This window comes from Drosophila miranda, chromosome 2 (genome assembly GCF_003369915.1).
Source record: "Drosophila miranda strain MSH22 chromosome 2, D.miranda_PacBio2.1, whole genome shotgun sequence".
NCBI lineage: Eukaryota > Metazoa > Arthropoda > Insecta > Diptera > Drosophilidae > Drosophila > Drosophila miranda.
Genome location: NC_046675.1, coordinates 22418928 through 22432020, shown reverse-complemented (window position 1 = coordinate 22432020; position 13093 = coordinate 22418928). Strand labels below are relative to the sequence as shown.

General features: G+C 48.1%; 3 protein-coding genes across 3 annotated transcripts; 2 read left to right on the top strand and 1 right to left on the bottom strand.

Annotated features, from left to right (window-relative positions):
* Window positions 1-192: 192 nt before the first annotated feature.
* LOC108155189 (ATP-binding cassette sub-family B member 6, mitochondrial) lies at window positions 193-3837 on the top strand. Its single transcript, XM_017285859.2, has 6 exons — window positions 193-339; window positions 793-1097; window positions 1162-1361; window positions 1422-1744; window positions 1814-2218; window positions 2281-3837. The coding sequence occupies exons 2-6, from the start codon at window positions 798-800 to the stop codon at window positions 3666-3668; spliced, it is 2616 nt and encodes an 871-aa protein (XP_017141348.1). The 5' UTR covers window positions 193-339; window positions 793-797; the 3' UTR covers window positions 3669-3837.
* Window positions 3838-3909: 72 nt separating this feature from the next.
* LOC108155186 lies at window positions 3910-13091 on the top strand. Its single transcript, XM_017285857.2, has 15 exons — window positions 3910-4266; window positions 4643-4842; window positions 5761-5988; window positions 6047-7019; window positions 7083-7473; window positions 7539-7758; window positions 7820-8051; window positions 8107-8609; window positions 8676-8791; window positions 8913-9039; window positions 9115-9333; window positions 11634-11777; window positions 11839-12018; window positions 12096-12694; window positions 12750-13091. Exons 1-15 carry the CDS (start codon window positions 4236-4238, stop codon window positions 13000-13002), a joined length of 4416 nt encoding a protein of 1471 aa, XP_017141346.1. The 5' UTR covers window positions 3910-4235; the 3' UTR covers window positions 13003-13091.
* LOC108155190 (arginine kinase) lies at window positions 9339-11158 on the bottom strand. Its single transcript, XM_017285861.2, has 3 exons — window positions 10970-11158; window positions 10646-10896; window positions 9339-10587 (listed from the first exon to the last, which is right to left on the bottom strand). The coding sequence occupies exons 1-3, from the start codon at window positions 10976-10978 to the stop codon at window positions 9477-9479; spliced, it is 1371 nt and encodes a 456-aa protein (XP_017141350.1). The 5' UTR covers window positions 10979-11158; the 3' UTR covers window positions 9339-9476.
* Window positions 13092-13093: the final 2 nt, after the last annotated feature.

Below are 13093 nucleotides of genomic sequence, written 5' to 3'. Positions count from 1 at the left end.
ACATTTTCTAGTATATTTGAAGACGCGTTAGGGACCGTTTTTGCCTAAGCCTTATTTTGTACTCAATACAGATGAGAATCTAAATTTAAATAATCTTGTATATATTTGTATAATCTTGCGGTATATTTTGAAATTTGTGACGTAGTTTCGGTATATTTCAGAGGGTCAGACCGTATGTTCGATATGCGATATTTCCGCGGTCACACTGATGTTGTTGTTGATTAGCCGGAGAAGTTTTGTTTTTTACGCGTTTTTCCACTTGTTTGTCTGCTGATTCTAACTGTCAGACTATTTAGCAGTAATTATATAGCCGATACTAGTGTGTGGCGTCAATAGCGGGTAAGTAGATAAAGCCATACGGCGTGCAGACAGCATGCGCAGCATTGCATAATTTTACATGGCAAATGGGTTGAATGAATTGCAAAATTCATTGATTGATATGCTGTTGCGCTTCGGTGAAGTGAAGTGAACTTTGGTGCCGTGCCAGAAAGAGTAGGTGCTAATAGTAGAACATTCGACACCCTTTTTGCGCACCTATCTCTTCCCGTGTGATGTCGTCGAGGCAAATGTGATTCCCGTTTGGTGCCGCTTCGGCGACTGATAATTTCGGAGATTAATTGTGAAACGGCCGCCCCCATAAAACAAAGGCAATTGGTCATAGAAGTATTCAGTCATTGCTTGCGCTTGGGTTTATCTGAACGCACGCCAGTCGTCGTCGGACGTGCTTTGATATCAGAAGCAGCTTATCATAGTAGTCGTAGTCAAATGAGTAAATAGTTCAACCGCTTACAGGCAAAATGTTGTACTGCCCGCCAAATGTGACGCTCAGGGAAGTGTGGACCAAACATGGCATCTCTCACTGCTTCATGGACACCGTGGGTCCGTCGGTCTATGGTGGATTTATACTGCTCTTTGGCTGCATCCAGCTTCTGATGTACCGAAGGTATGCCACTCGCATCACGGATCCCACACAGATCTCCAAGTCGCGGCTTTATGCCCTGCAATTGTTCCTGCTGTTCCTGTTGCCCGTGCTGGCTGTAATGCGATTCTTCTTGAATGCTCGCATCTACACAGACAGTGCTGTTTATGGCTATATGGTGAGTACATTGCACTCTGTCTCACAGGAAACCATTTGATGACCTCTTTATGACCTTGCTTTAGATCTTTTCAACTGTTGTGGTGTGCTTTGCATATCCATTTAGCATCTGTTTGATACTCAAGGAGCGTTTCTATCTACTCCCATCGGTGCCAACGCGAGGGCATGGACTTGTTCTGCTGCTGTTTTGGACCCTGGCCTTTATCAATGAGTCGCTGGCTTTTATTAATCTGCGACACGAGGATTGGTGGTTCAATCTTAAGAGGTAATTAGAAATACCCTTTCCAATTCCATAAATTACTTATGATTTATCTTGCCCTTCCAGCAACAAGGACCAAATCGAAATGGGACTCTTTGTCACGCGCTTCCTAGTCTCGCTGCTCATCTTTGTGCTGGGTCTAAAGGCCCCTGGAATTATGGCGCCCTATCATCAGCGACTGGTGGACAATGACTCCTCCAGCGAGTCGCAGGCGAATGCACAGACGGGTTCCGCCTTTAGGAATGGCTGGCGCAAGCTGCGCAAAATCTTTCCCTATCTGTGGCCCAAAAAGGATTTTGCCCTGCAAATCGCTGTCCTCATTTGCATCACGATGCTGATTGCCGGACGCGTCATTAAATTGTTTTTGCCGATTTATCGCAAGAAGTTGGGTAGGTCATGTTTTTTGGTGAGGAATTTCCTACAGTCATTTTGCTAATCTCTCGCCTTGCCTTCTTTAGTGGACAGCTTGACCATCGAGCCGATAATCTTCCGTTATGACTTTGTGCTGATCTATGTGGCCCTGTCGTTCCTCCAAGGCGGCGGCACTGGCACCATGGGCCTGTTCAACAATCTGCGCACCTTTCTCTGGATTCGTGTGCAGCAGTACACGACCCGTGAGATTGAGATCGATCTGTTTCGTCATCTACATCAGCTATCTCTCAGATGGCACCTGCAGCGAAAGACGGGGGAGGTGCTGCGTGTTATGGATCGAGGCACGGACTCGATTAATAATCTGCTAAACTATATTGTGTTTTCCATCATGCCCACAATTTTGGATCTGCTGGTGGCTGTGGCCTTCTTTATCTATGCCTTCAACTGGTGGTTCGGCTTGATTGTGTTCCTCACAATGTTCTTGTATATAGGTAAGAGATCTTATCCCTTGGATTTGGAATCGAATGTTTCATCTAACGTCTTCTCTTTGTAGCCTCCACAATTGCGATTACGGAATGGCGCACGAAATACCAAAGAAGAATGAATATGGCAGACAATGAGCAGCGTGCACGCAGTGTGGACTCTTTGCTGAACTTTGAGACTGTTAAATACTACGGAGCGGAGAATTACGAGGTGGATTGCTACAGGGAGGCCATTCTCAAGTACCAGAAGGAGGAATTCCTGTCGATGCTCACCCTCAACATGCTCAACACCGCTCAGAATATTATACTGTGCCTGGGTCTCCTAGCCGGCTCCCTCCTTTGCGTGTATTTGGTGGTCCATCATCAGACCCTCACCGTGGGTGACTTTGTACTGTTTTCTACCTATTTGATGGAGTTGTATATGCCTCTGAACTGGTTTGGCACCTACTATCGGGCCATCCAGAAGAACTTTGTGGACATGGAGAACATGTTTGATCTGCTGCGTGAGGATGAGGAGATTGTTGATGCGCCCGGATGTGCCCCCCTTCTCACAGCAGGCGGTGGCATTGAGTTCTCAAATGTGACCTTCGGCTACACCCCAGAGAAGATTGTCCTGCGCAATGTGAACTTCACAGTGCCTGCCGGCAAGACTGTAGCTATTGTTGGCCCTTCGGGAGCTGGCAAGAGCACAATCATGCGTTTGCTCTTCCGATTTTACGATGTACAGACGGGAGCCATCATGATCGACGGCCAAAACATAAAGCTCGTGCAACAGCAGAGCCTGCGCAAGGCTATTGGTGTGGTGCCCCAGGACACGGTGCTGTTTAACAACACCATTTTCTATAACATCGAGTACGCAAAGTTGGGGGCGTCTGACGAAGCCGTCTATGAGGCGGCCCGAGCAGCCGACATTCACGAGAAGATCCTCAGCTTTCCCGACCGCTACGAGACGAAGGTGGGCGAGCGTGGACTGCGCCTGAGTGGCGGCGAGAAGCAGCGAGTGGCCATTGCCCGCACCCTGCTAAAGGCACCCATCATTGTGCTGTTGGACGAGGCCACCTCCGCTTTGGACACGCATACAGAGCGCAACATCCAGGCGGCTTTGGCCCGCGTATGCGCTAATCGAACGACAATTATTGTGGCGCATCGGCTGTCGACCATCATTCATGCGGATGAGATTCTGGTGCTGCAGGACGGCAGCATTGTGGAGCGGGGCCGGCACGAGCAGCTGGTCCAGCGTGACGATGGCATCTATGCGGACATGTGGCAGCAGCAGCTCAAAAATCTGGATGCAGAACAAAATGCCGCAGACAATGCAGAGGCAGAGAATGCGGGCTTCGAAAAACCAAAGCCCGCACGTGATGCTAGCGGTGGTGCGGGTGTTGCGGGTGTTGCTGGTGCTGGTCCCAGTGGTGGTGCCCACTTTCGAGCAGGACATGCTCATGGTGGAGCGCGTTAACCGTAGCTTTAAGTAGGCACTTTTTTGTTATTCCTATATCCATGTGTGATGTGTGGTATTTTGTTATACGTTTATGATGCATGAGCAATTTGTCGAAAGTCTTAGTTCGTTTATAAGTAATCTTATGCGCTACTCTTAAAATAAATAACGTAGATTTTTATAGACCCAACCATAACGACTGTTCTAGGATACATTTTAAGAGAATCTTGCAAAGAGAGAGAGAGAGAGAGACTGAGATTGCTCTCGAGCGGCTCTTCTGCTTATCAGCACAGCACTGAAACTCCGGCAAGGCCAGCCCTGGCCCTGAAGTCCGCTCTGAGGCTCAGTACGAGAGTGGAACGCGAGCTGAGCAGACGTGGAAATTCCATAAAGACAAGACGCGGCGTTTGTGGTGATAAAGGAATAGCGTCGGCTTCTTTTAAATCGAAACAGATAATACTCCATATATACGTTTATATATATAAATTACAAAAATATCCTGAAAGTGAGAGAGATTTGCGCAGAGTGTAAACCATTTTGGAATCCTGTGAAACTGTGAAAAGAGAGTCCACCAGCACGTCTCTGGCCATGAGGCGACTCAATTGTTCCGTGTTTGTGTGTACGTAAATTAACCTAATTGATAATCCCAAAAACTATATCAGAAAATAATTCAAGAACATGACGTAATGTTTCATTGAAGAAGCTGAAAAATAAATAACATTGATTAAAAGCGTTTCGCGATCGTCATGTACACACTCGTACTCGCATAAATCATCAGCATATACATACAGTATGCTGCTATATATGTATATATATAGCATGCCCATACAATTTATTGTATGGATGGTATAGATGGATGCCCTGTCATGTATATAAGAAACGAAATTCAATTGATAATTGAAGAGTTTATTGCCCATCCAAATGCAAGAGAGAGCGAGCGAGCGAACATCTCGAATTGAAATTCAATTTCCCCAATCTATCTATCTATCTGTCAGATCTTTTCCTGATCTTCGATGCCGGGCATGCCTTCAACATCATTGGGCTCAACAAGCAGATGCTCTACGAGTATGTCGGCAATGTACTGGTGGGAGCCAAGCCCCAGGACGAGGGACATCCATCACCACCTACGACAGGCTGGATTGTGCGGGGCAAGCTGACGTTGCAGAGGCAGAGTGAACTGGTCATGGCAGCAGCGGTGAGTGTATCCCCTTGGAAATATTTTATTTCTAATCTCTCAGGCGACCCCCGATAATTAATTGTTAATTGAATTCCTTAGGTTACAAATAATAATTGCAAAAATATTATTGTTTATAAAACAAAACAAAAACAGAGTCATATTTTGATTATTGTATATTGAAGATTGCATTTTGGAATATTCTTATGGAAATTCCCCTAAATTTATATACGATGTATACCTTTTTCCCATATAATCATGAGTATACACACACATGTATATATATAAATCAATTGAAAATCAGTTAAAATATTCAATCAATTTATTGATTTCATTAACAATTTGTACAATTCAGTCAATCGAGATGTCAGAAGATCTGTGGAGTGGCATTGTACACCCATTCTACATACAGTTCCATTCGCAGAGAATTCTGTGCAGACAACAGACATTGCAAAAAGGAAAAAAAGAATTCGCAGATGAATTAAAAACAATTTAACCATTCACAGAGACGACTCTCACGGAGAGAGAAAGAGATGATGGAGATGGGGAGTACGAGAGTACACAATGATCTGAACTCGGGCTGTGAACTTCTTTCATTGTCGGAGATGCTGCTGCCAATACATGCATTCAATTCAGTGTTCCCTTCCCCTTCGCATAATATATATACTATGTATATCTCTTGAAGATCCGTGTGTGTTTGTGTGTGTGTGTGTTTGTTCGTAATCAGTTCTGATTGTTTTGACTGGAGGCGGCTGCTGTTCTAGGAGTAGGCCCTACCTTATCAGCGGACCGCCATGCGATCCGGCGCGATGCATGTGTTTGGCATATGTAAAATGTTTGTTTTTAGTTTGTCAGATAAACCCAACCCCCCGTATTATCCCTGTCTCACGAGTGGGTATCCCCAACTAAAGCACAATCTTTAAATCGAATCTTTTGCAGCTGGTCATCGATGATGTAACGCTTAACAATTCGGGGGAGAAGTTCCTGCAGAATAAGGAGATGTATCCACCTTATAAACCCTTCAAGATCGTGCTCACAGAAAACGGCAGCATATCACATGTGGTCTTCAAGGAGGGGGATCCCATATGGTCCATGAATTTTAAGCGTGCCATTGCCTCTGTCCTGCAGTTCCAAATGAAGTCTAGCGGGGCCTTTGTCCTAGATGAGGTAATTTTTCGGCATGTAATAATTAAATAATCGTTTAATTAAAAGAATCTTTCAACAGCTTGGCATTCACGGCACCTGCCGGACGGAGTACTTTGTGTCTAACAAAACCAACTACATATCCATTAGGAAAACCCCCGAGCTGAAGACCTGCACTCCCTATTCGGAGGCTGTGCACATCACCAGAAGCAATGTCCCACCAAACACTTGCGAATTTGATCACCAGAAGAGCGTCATTATCGGAAACGAGGCCATCTATGGGATGCTGCCGCACAACGAGACGGGCTACTTCCTGAGCATGGCCCATGCCAAGGGCACGACTCTAATACACACCTTCGAATCCACGGGGGAGGCGCAGTACATCAACTCCGAGCTGCTGCTGAATTTTCAGAACGAGACGCCCATCGACAATCCCATTGATATTGAGACTTCCATGGCTGCCGAACCATCTAGCCTGGAGCTGCAGCCACTGGAACCCAACGATCCGACGGGCGGACGCAATCCCCAGCAGCAGGAGACACTGATCGTCCAGGCAGGCGGACTGCTGGACAGTCTAGCCGAGGCCCTGGAGAGCACGGAGTTCAAGTTCAGTGAGCCCTACGATTCGACGCTGTCGGACGTGATCAAGTTGCTCAGCGAAATGGACTTCGAGTCGCTGAAGAAACTCTACCGGGAGGTGGACATTGGCACCTCGTACCGCCAGGAGACCATCCGGAATATCTTCCACGAGATCATACCCCGCATCGGCACCAAGGCCTCGGTGTTTCTCACCCACCACCTCATCGTGCGGAAGATGACCAAGCCGCAGATTGCCGTGCAGCTACTTATTCCCATGCCATTCCACATATTTGAACTGTCGGCGGAGCTGGTCCACGTGTGCGAGGACTTCTTGAAGATTGGACCCGATCGCCCGGACGTGCGACAGGCGGCGATCCTCAGTTTTGCCACGCTCGTGCACAATGTCTATGTGGCACGAGGAATCGACAAGGATGAGTTCGAAGAGTATGTTCAGAAGTACTTTAATGCATATTTGAGTGAGTAGCAGGTCCTCCCTTTAAATGATCGCCCACTGATTCTGTCCTCTGTTTCCTCTCCAGATGACCGCGACTTTGAGCAGAAGATGCTGTACCTGCAGGGCCTGAACAACCTACAGCTGGGAAACGTGGCCAACTACTTGGAGCCGATTGTTCAGGATCCCAATGAGAATGAGGATCTTAAGTTTATGGCTGCCTGGACCACGCTGCCGCTGGCACCCACCCGACCCGAGCGTATCTACGAGATCTATTGGCCGATTTTTGAGTCGCGCAACGCCAGTTTGGAGCTGCGTGTGGCGGCTGTGACCCTCCTGCTGATCTCCAATCCCACTGCAGCACGACTGATCAGCATCCATCGCATCATACAGAGCGAAACGGATCCGCATATGATTAACTATTACCGCACGACGGTCACCAGCATATCGGAGACCACGTATCCATGTTACCAGCATCTGCAAGTGATCCCCTCGCGCCTAACTCTCAGTACAAACCAATTTACTTCCTTTGTCTACTCCTCAGACGACGCCTGCTTTCCTACATGCATCGCCATCTGCCCCAGAAGCCAGAGCCACGTTATTGGGTGACCGGTAACTACATCTTCGACTACCGCGACTCCAAGTTCGGCATCGGAGCCATGCTGCAAGTCTTTTTAGTGGGCGATCCCAAGTCGGATATGCCCGTGGTCGCCTTCTTCAAGTTCGATACGGAAGCCCTAGGGAAGTTCACGGGACAACTGGCGGTGAGTGTCCCCCTAGCATAAGCTTTTTCTGTACTAAATTCTATTCCATATCCTCCATTAGTTGTACATTAAGGCGAGGGGGCTGCCGGATGCCGTACTGAACGCGATGCAGTCGAGAAACAGCAGCGATCCGTTCACGTACAAGAGCATCAAGACTCTGCTGAGTATGCTGCAGGCACCCGCCATCAATTCGAAGAATCTACATCTAGAGTTTATCCTGCAAATGGAGGGCAAGACAGTGCTGTCGTACTTCCTCAATCAGCGCATGTTTACACAGTTGACATACGAGAACCGTAAGTGGCAGAACCTCCCCACTTGATTCCCTATTTATACAACACTTTCCCTTAGTTCTGGAGCGCCTGCAGCAGATCATTCGCACTGACAGTCACATCAACATGCAGACCGTTCGCTGGCCCTTCATGAATCGCTATTCAGTGCCCACTGTGCTGGGTACCTCATCGGATGTGCTGCTGCAGACAACGGTGCTCACCTCGCTGCGTGGCAACATCACGGAGCAACGCACACCGCCCATATCCAAGCATACGCTGGAGATCGATGCAAGGTACTCCTCGTATGCCTCTGTCAGGAGTCGCAGCTACAATCCGTTCTTGAATCTCGATCACGAGATAAACCGAGAACAGGGCTTCCTCATCTACATTCCGTTCAGCAATGAGCTCAACCTCAATACCAGTGGCAGCCCGTGCACTCGGTATTCCTTCTCGCGACCACAGAACCTCACCAGCGGTCTGTCCTTCAAATCACGGGCTGTGACCAAGACGCGGGGTCTCATTACAAAGACTGCAACGGCTCCCTTTGAGGAGATTATGCTTCCCGAAAGGAGTAATGATGTGGTATGGACATGTCACACTCTTTGCAATGTTGTAAAGAAAGAATAAAGAACACATCTTGTTTTTCAGTTTCAATTCCTGACGTATACCATTCCGGACCTGGGCGTCCAGCTGGCCATCAATACGAATCTCAACGAACTGATCAAGTATCGTGGGATGCTACTCAAATCAGAGTTTATAGAGAAGTAATTACTATATGTTAGAATACATCTCTCACTCATTCTCTTCGTTAGCCTTTATCATTTACGTGTTACAACAATCTTTGGTAGAACTAACCCAACTCTATTGATATATCCGTCTTTCCAGTGGCTTCTCACGGAACATGATTGTCAGCCTGCTGATGTATGTCTTTGGCTTCACACAATTGAGTTCTATTCATCTGGGACACGATCGCAACTTTACGCTATTAATGTACAATGAAAATGCCACCAAAGTAGGAAACCCATTCTACCCAAAACTAAACCTCATTCATGATTCATGATGAATCGAAACCCAATCCTCTTTTTAGCTGGAAGGCAGCTTCTGTGCGGACGATGTTTTGAAGACGGCTGACCTAAAGGGCCGACAGATTGCCCTGACGCTCCAGCACACGGACGAGACCCAGAATGTGGATGCACTGCATAGCTGGAATATTACACTGGATGTGCAGACCTCCACGAAATCCAGTTGGTTCAAGGTGATTGGTCAGATACAGCGCAACTCCAAGGATGATGAGGAGGACTGGAAGGTGAGTGCTTACCGGACTATTATAATTATTTATTTAACCAAATATGATGCATTGTTGAATATGTGTCGTTGTCGTTGTGTATTTTTGTGGTTTCGTACTTCGTGTCGGGATCAGCTTTCTTTTCGGGTGTGTGGAAAACATAGTTAACCCTCCTGTCCGGCTGTCTCGAGCTCCTCCTCGGCATTGATCAGGGCCACAATGCCATCCTGCAGAGACTTGACCAGCTCGAATTCGGTGAAACCGAGACGACGTCTGTTCGATATATCCATGACGCCATCCTCGATGGCAGTGTGCTCGCCGCCGGTGCCGCGTATCTGCAGCTGCAGCTCATCGGCCAAAGCGACCAAACGTTCATTATCCTTGCTCAGCAAGGGCAGACGAATGTGCACCGAGGCACGCAAGGTGGTTCCCAGATTGGTGGGGCAGGCACTGAGGAAGCCATAGCGAGGGCTGCGCGCAAAGGTCAGTGTCTTTTCGAGTTCCTGCAGGCCATTGACCAGACGATTGTACACATCGCCCAAGTCGCCGCACGGAGCCATGGAAATGATGCGCAAGTGATCCTCCTCGTTGACCCAGATCAGGAAAGTAGCGGCCGGATTATGGTAGACACCACGGCCCGTTGGCCAGAAGCGATAACAACCGGCGGTGGTCAGATAGGCATCACCGCGATGGAACATTATGTGACGCTTCACCATCTCCTGCTGGGTCTCGGCATCGATGTCGCTCAATGTCAGATAGGAGCCGATGTGCTCCCCATCCATGGTCTCAGTGGCGGCACGCACCCTCTCCTCCACCTCGATGAACTGCTTCTCCGTTAGCTTGGGGAAGAACGGGAAGCCCTCTATGTTGCGAGCGATGCGTATGCGCGCCGAGATGATGTATTTGCGCTCCGGATCCAGGTTCTCGATTTCATCCACATTGCCCCAGTCGCTGTCCTTTTGCAGCGTATCCGAATCGTTGTCCTGCTGGGCATGGTAGTCCTTGATAATCGGATCAAAGATCTTGGCAAACACATCGTAGCTGTCTGGATCGGCGGCATAGATGCCCACCGACGAGTCGTGATGCTCAAAGCCCGAGACGGCGCAATCGTACAGATAGGCATCCACTGGCGGCGATGTGGTCACCAGCATGTACTCCTCCAACAGCTCCGGTGTAAGGTACTTGCGGAGCAGCGAATTAACATTCTCCTCATCGTCCATGAGGGATTTGTAGCCAGCCAGGGTGAGCTCTTGGTACTCCTCCGGTGACTTTTTGCTGCAAATGTGCTAGAGGAATCAATGTCATATTCAGTATACGCTTAAAGTAGACTTACATTTGACCACGCAGGCGCTCTAGCTCCTGCTCCAAACGCGAGATGCTCGTCTTTGCCTCCTCCAAATCATTTTTCATCAGATCGTACTGGGCATCGTCCGGGCAGCTCTCGCACATGAACTTGCGCACAAAGCGTATGGCATCTTCTGGCTTGTTCTGTTCCTCGTACAACTTGATGAGGGCCTTGCTCAGGGCATCAATGACGCCGGCTCTCTCCAGATACTTGCGATATTGTACGCGTTTCGATTCAATCTGTTAATGGAATGCATTACAGTAATGTTTCGGTATGCCATTCTATCTAGTCCGTAGCGAACTGTGCGCTTACCGAAGTCATGATTGCAATTTATTTTGCAGAGAGAAAACCTAAATTTATATTATTGAAACACAACGCAAAACGATATTCTTAAAAAAAATGTACGGAGTTTAAATGGAATTTTACTAAATTTTTCAATTGGGGAGAAATGCGTCCGAACTGTAGCGTAGCTATCTGCCTTCTGTCTAGCTCTACGAAAAAACCCCTGTATTGATCAAACGTCGCGCAAAGTCCAGGACCTACTATGTTCGGGGTTCGGTTGGGCCCGATTCCGTTTCCCGAGCTCCAAACGTCAGTCAAATGTGGGCCAACAATTGTGGCAGGCAGGCACTCGAGAGGAAAGCATTGTTTTACTCATACAGGTATAATAAGGTGGCAGGCACGAACATTGGAGACAGGTACCCGCAGATAGACAGACAGACAACCAGGATGTGTGTATGAGTGTAGGTTGGACCCCACTAATCGCTGCCGCAGTTGTTGTGGGTTGTCGTTGCCTGTCTACCAGTTTGTCATGGTAATGTGTGGCCCACTACCCCACACACACGACCTGCCTGCTGTCTGTCTGTTGATGACCACATACAGGGTCTCAGCACTTGACTCGCTTTAGTGACAGCCACTTGGGTCGTTTCTTGACTTACATTTAAACGGGATTTTCCTTGGATTCTTCCTCCCGAAGGCCTGCACCAAGTTGACCTATGAACCGCTGGTCTTCACCAAACGACCTCACACACTCAACGGCAATGTGGTGTTTGGCCTGGCCACCGAGGAGGGCGCTTGCCCCGAACACGGATCCACAGTACAGTTTGCAGCACGTGCTGGTGTAAGTACACAATTTCCATTGATGGAGCTATGAATATTAAACCCATTCCTTCCGATTACAGCCCTCGGAGCATGCCAGGGCCTTTCTGCGTTCGGACAAGATCTCGCTAACGGACACCGACTTCTGTCCCAAGGAGGTGCTCAAGTTCTCGCCCATACCCACATCCAAGTATTGCAAGCGCAGCAATTTCGAGAACTTTACCTCGATAACGCAGTACGATATGGATCTGAAATTTAATAATGTAAGTGATAGAGAATGTACTATCCTATCTAAGAATCTGCATATCTACATATATCAATCGCTATCACTCACCGATAGATGCCTGCGTGGTTTGAGCTGTGGTCCAATCGCTTGGATCACCTTGTGTCGGCATTGTCTGCGCACAAGGTGGACAGCCTGCACATGAGCCAGGAGATTAATATCACAATGCACACGCCCAACGACTACTTCTGGCTGACGGTGGAGGTGAACGGCGTCAATTGGCGCATCTACCACATTCCCTTCCTCTACAAGCTGGACTCCAAATTCGATGCTTCGCACGAGTTGACCTATGACTCTGGACTAAAACGCTCCTGTTCGGTGATCAATGGGATGATCAACACCTTCGACGATTATCTGATCAATCTGGGGGAGATTATCACGCAGCCGGAGTGTCTGACGCTGCTGGTGGCCGACTGTTCACCGCTGCCCAAGATGGCTGTGTTCCTTACGCCCTCGCCGACCCATGGGCTGGCCAGCAACTACGGCCTGCGCATCCACATTGGCCGGAACTACTTCAATCTACACTCGCGGACAGACAACAGCAGTCAGCCGAATGACGAGCCCGTGTTCATTTATGTCAACCAGGACCAGACGCCGCACGACGTACGCCAGCAGCCCTACCAATGGCCCATCGAGGACAGTGACTACGATTTTCGGTTAGTTTTTTAACCTTATTTACTTGAATCCAATCCTAAAATCCGCCTCTTGCAGTGTGGAACTCAACGAACAAAACATTCTGATCGTCGAGTGCTCGCAGATAAGTGCCACCATCCAGTTCGATCTGTTCAACATCTTCAACTTTGAGATCTACGGCGTCTACAAGCACCAGATGTGTGGTTTGTGCAGCAAGCCACTGAATCGTATGCGGAACTATACGCTCTGCGAGCCTGAGATGATCAGCAGTAGTACTCCTCTCCCAGCGCCACAGCATGAAAATTCCACCGAAAAAGTCGTAGTTGTATAAGCAAGACGTATGTGTGTGTGTCTCTAAATTAAAATAAATCCAAAAGAGGAGCCCTATTGGAGGAGCTTTTTAATCCTATTTAACATCAATT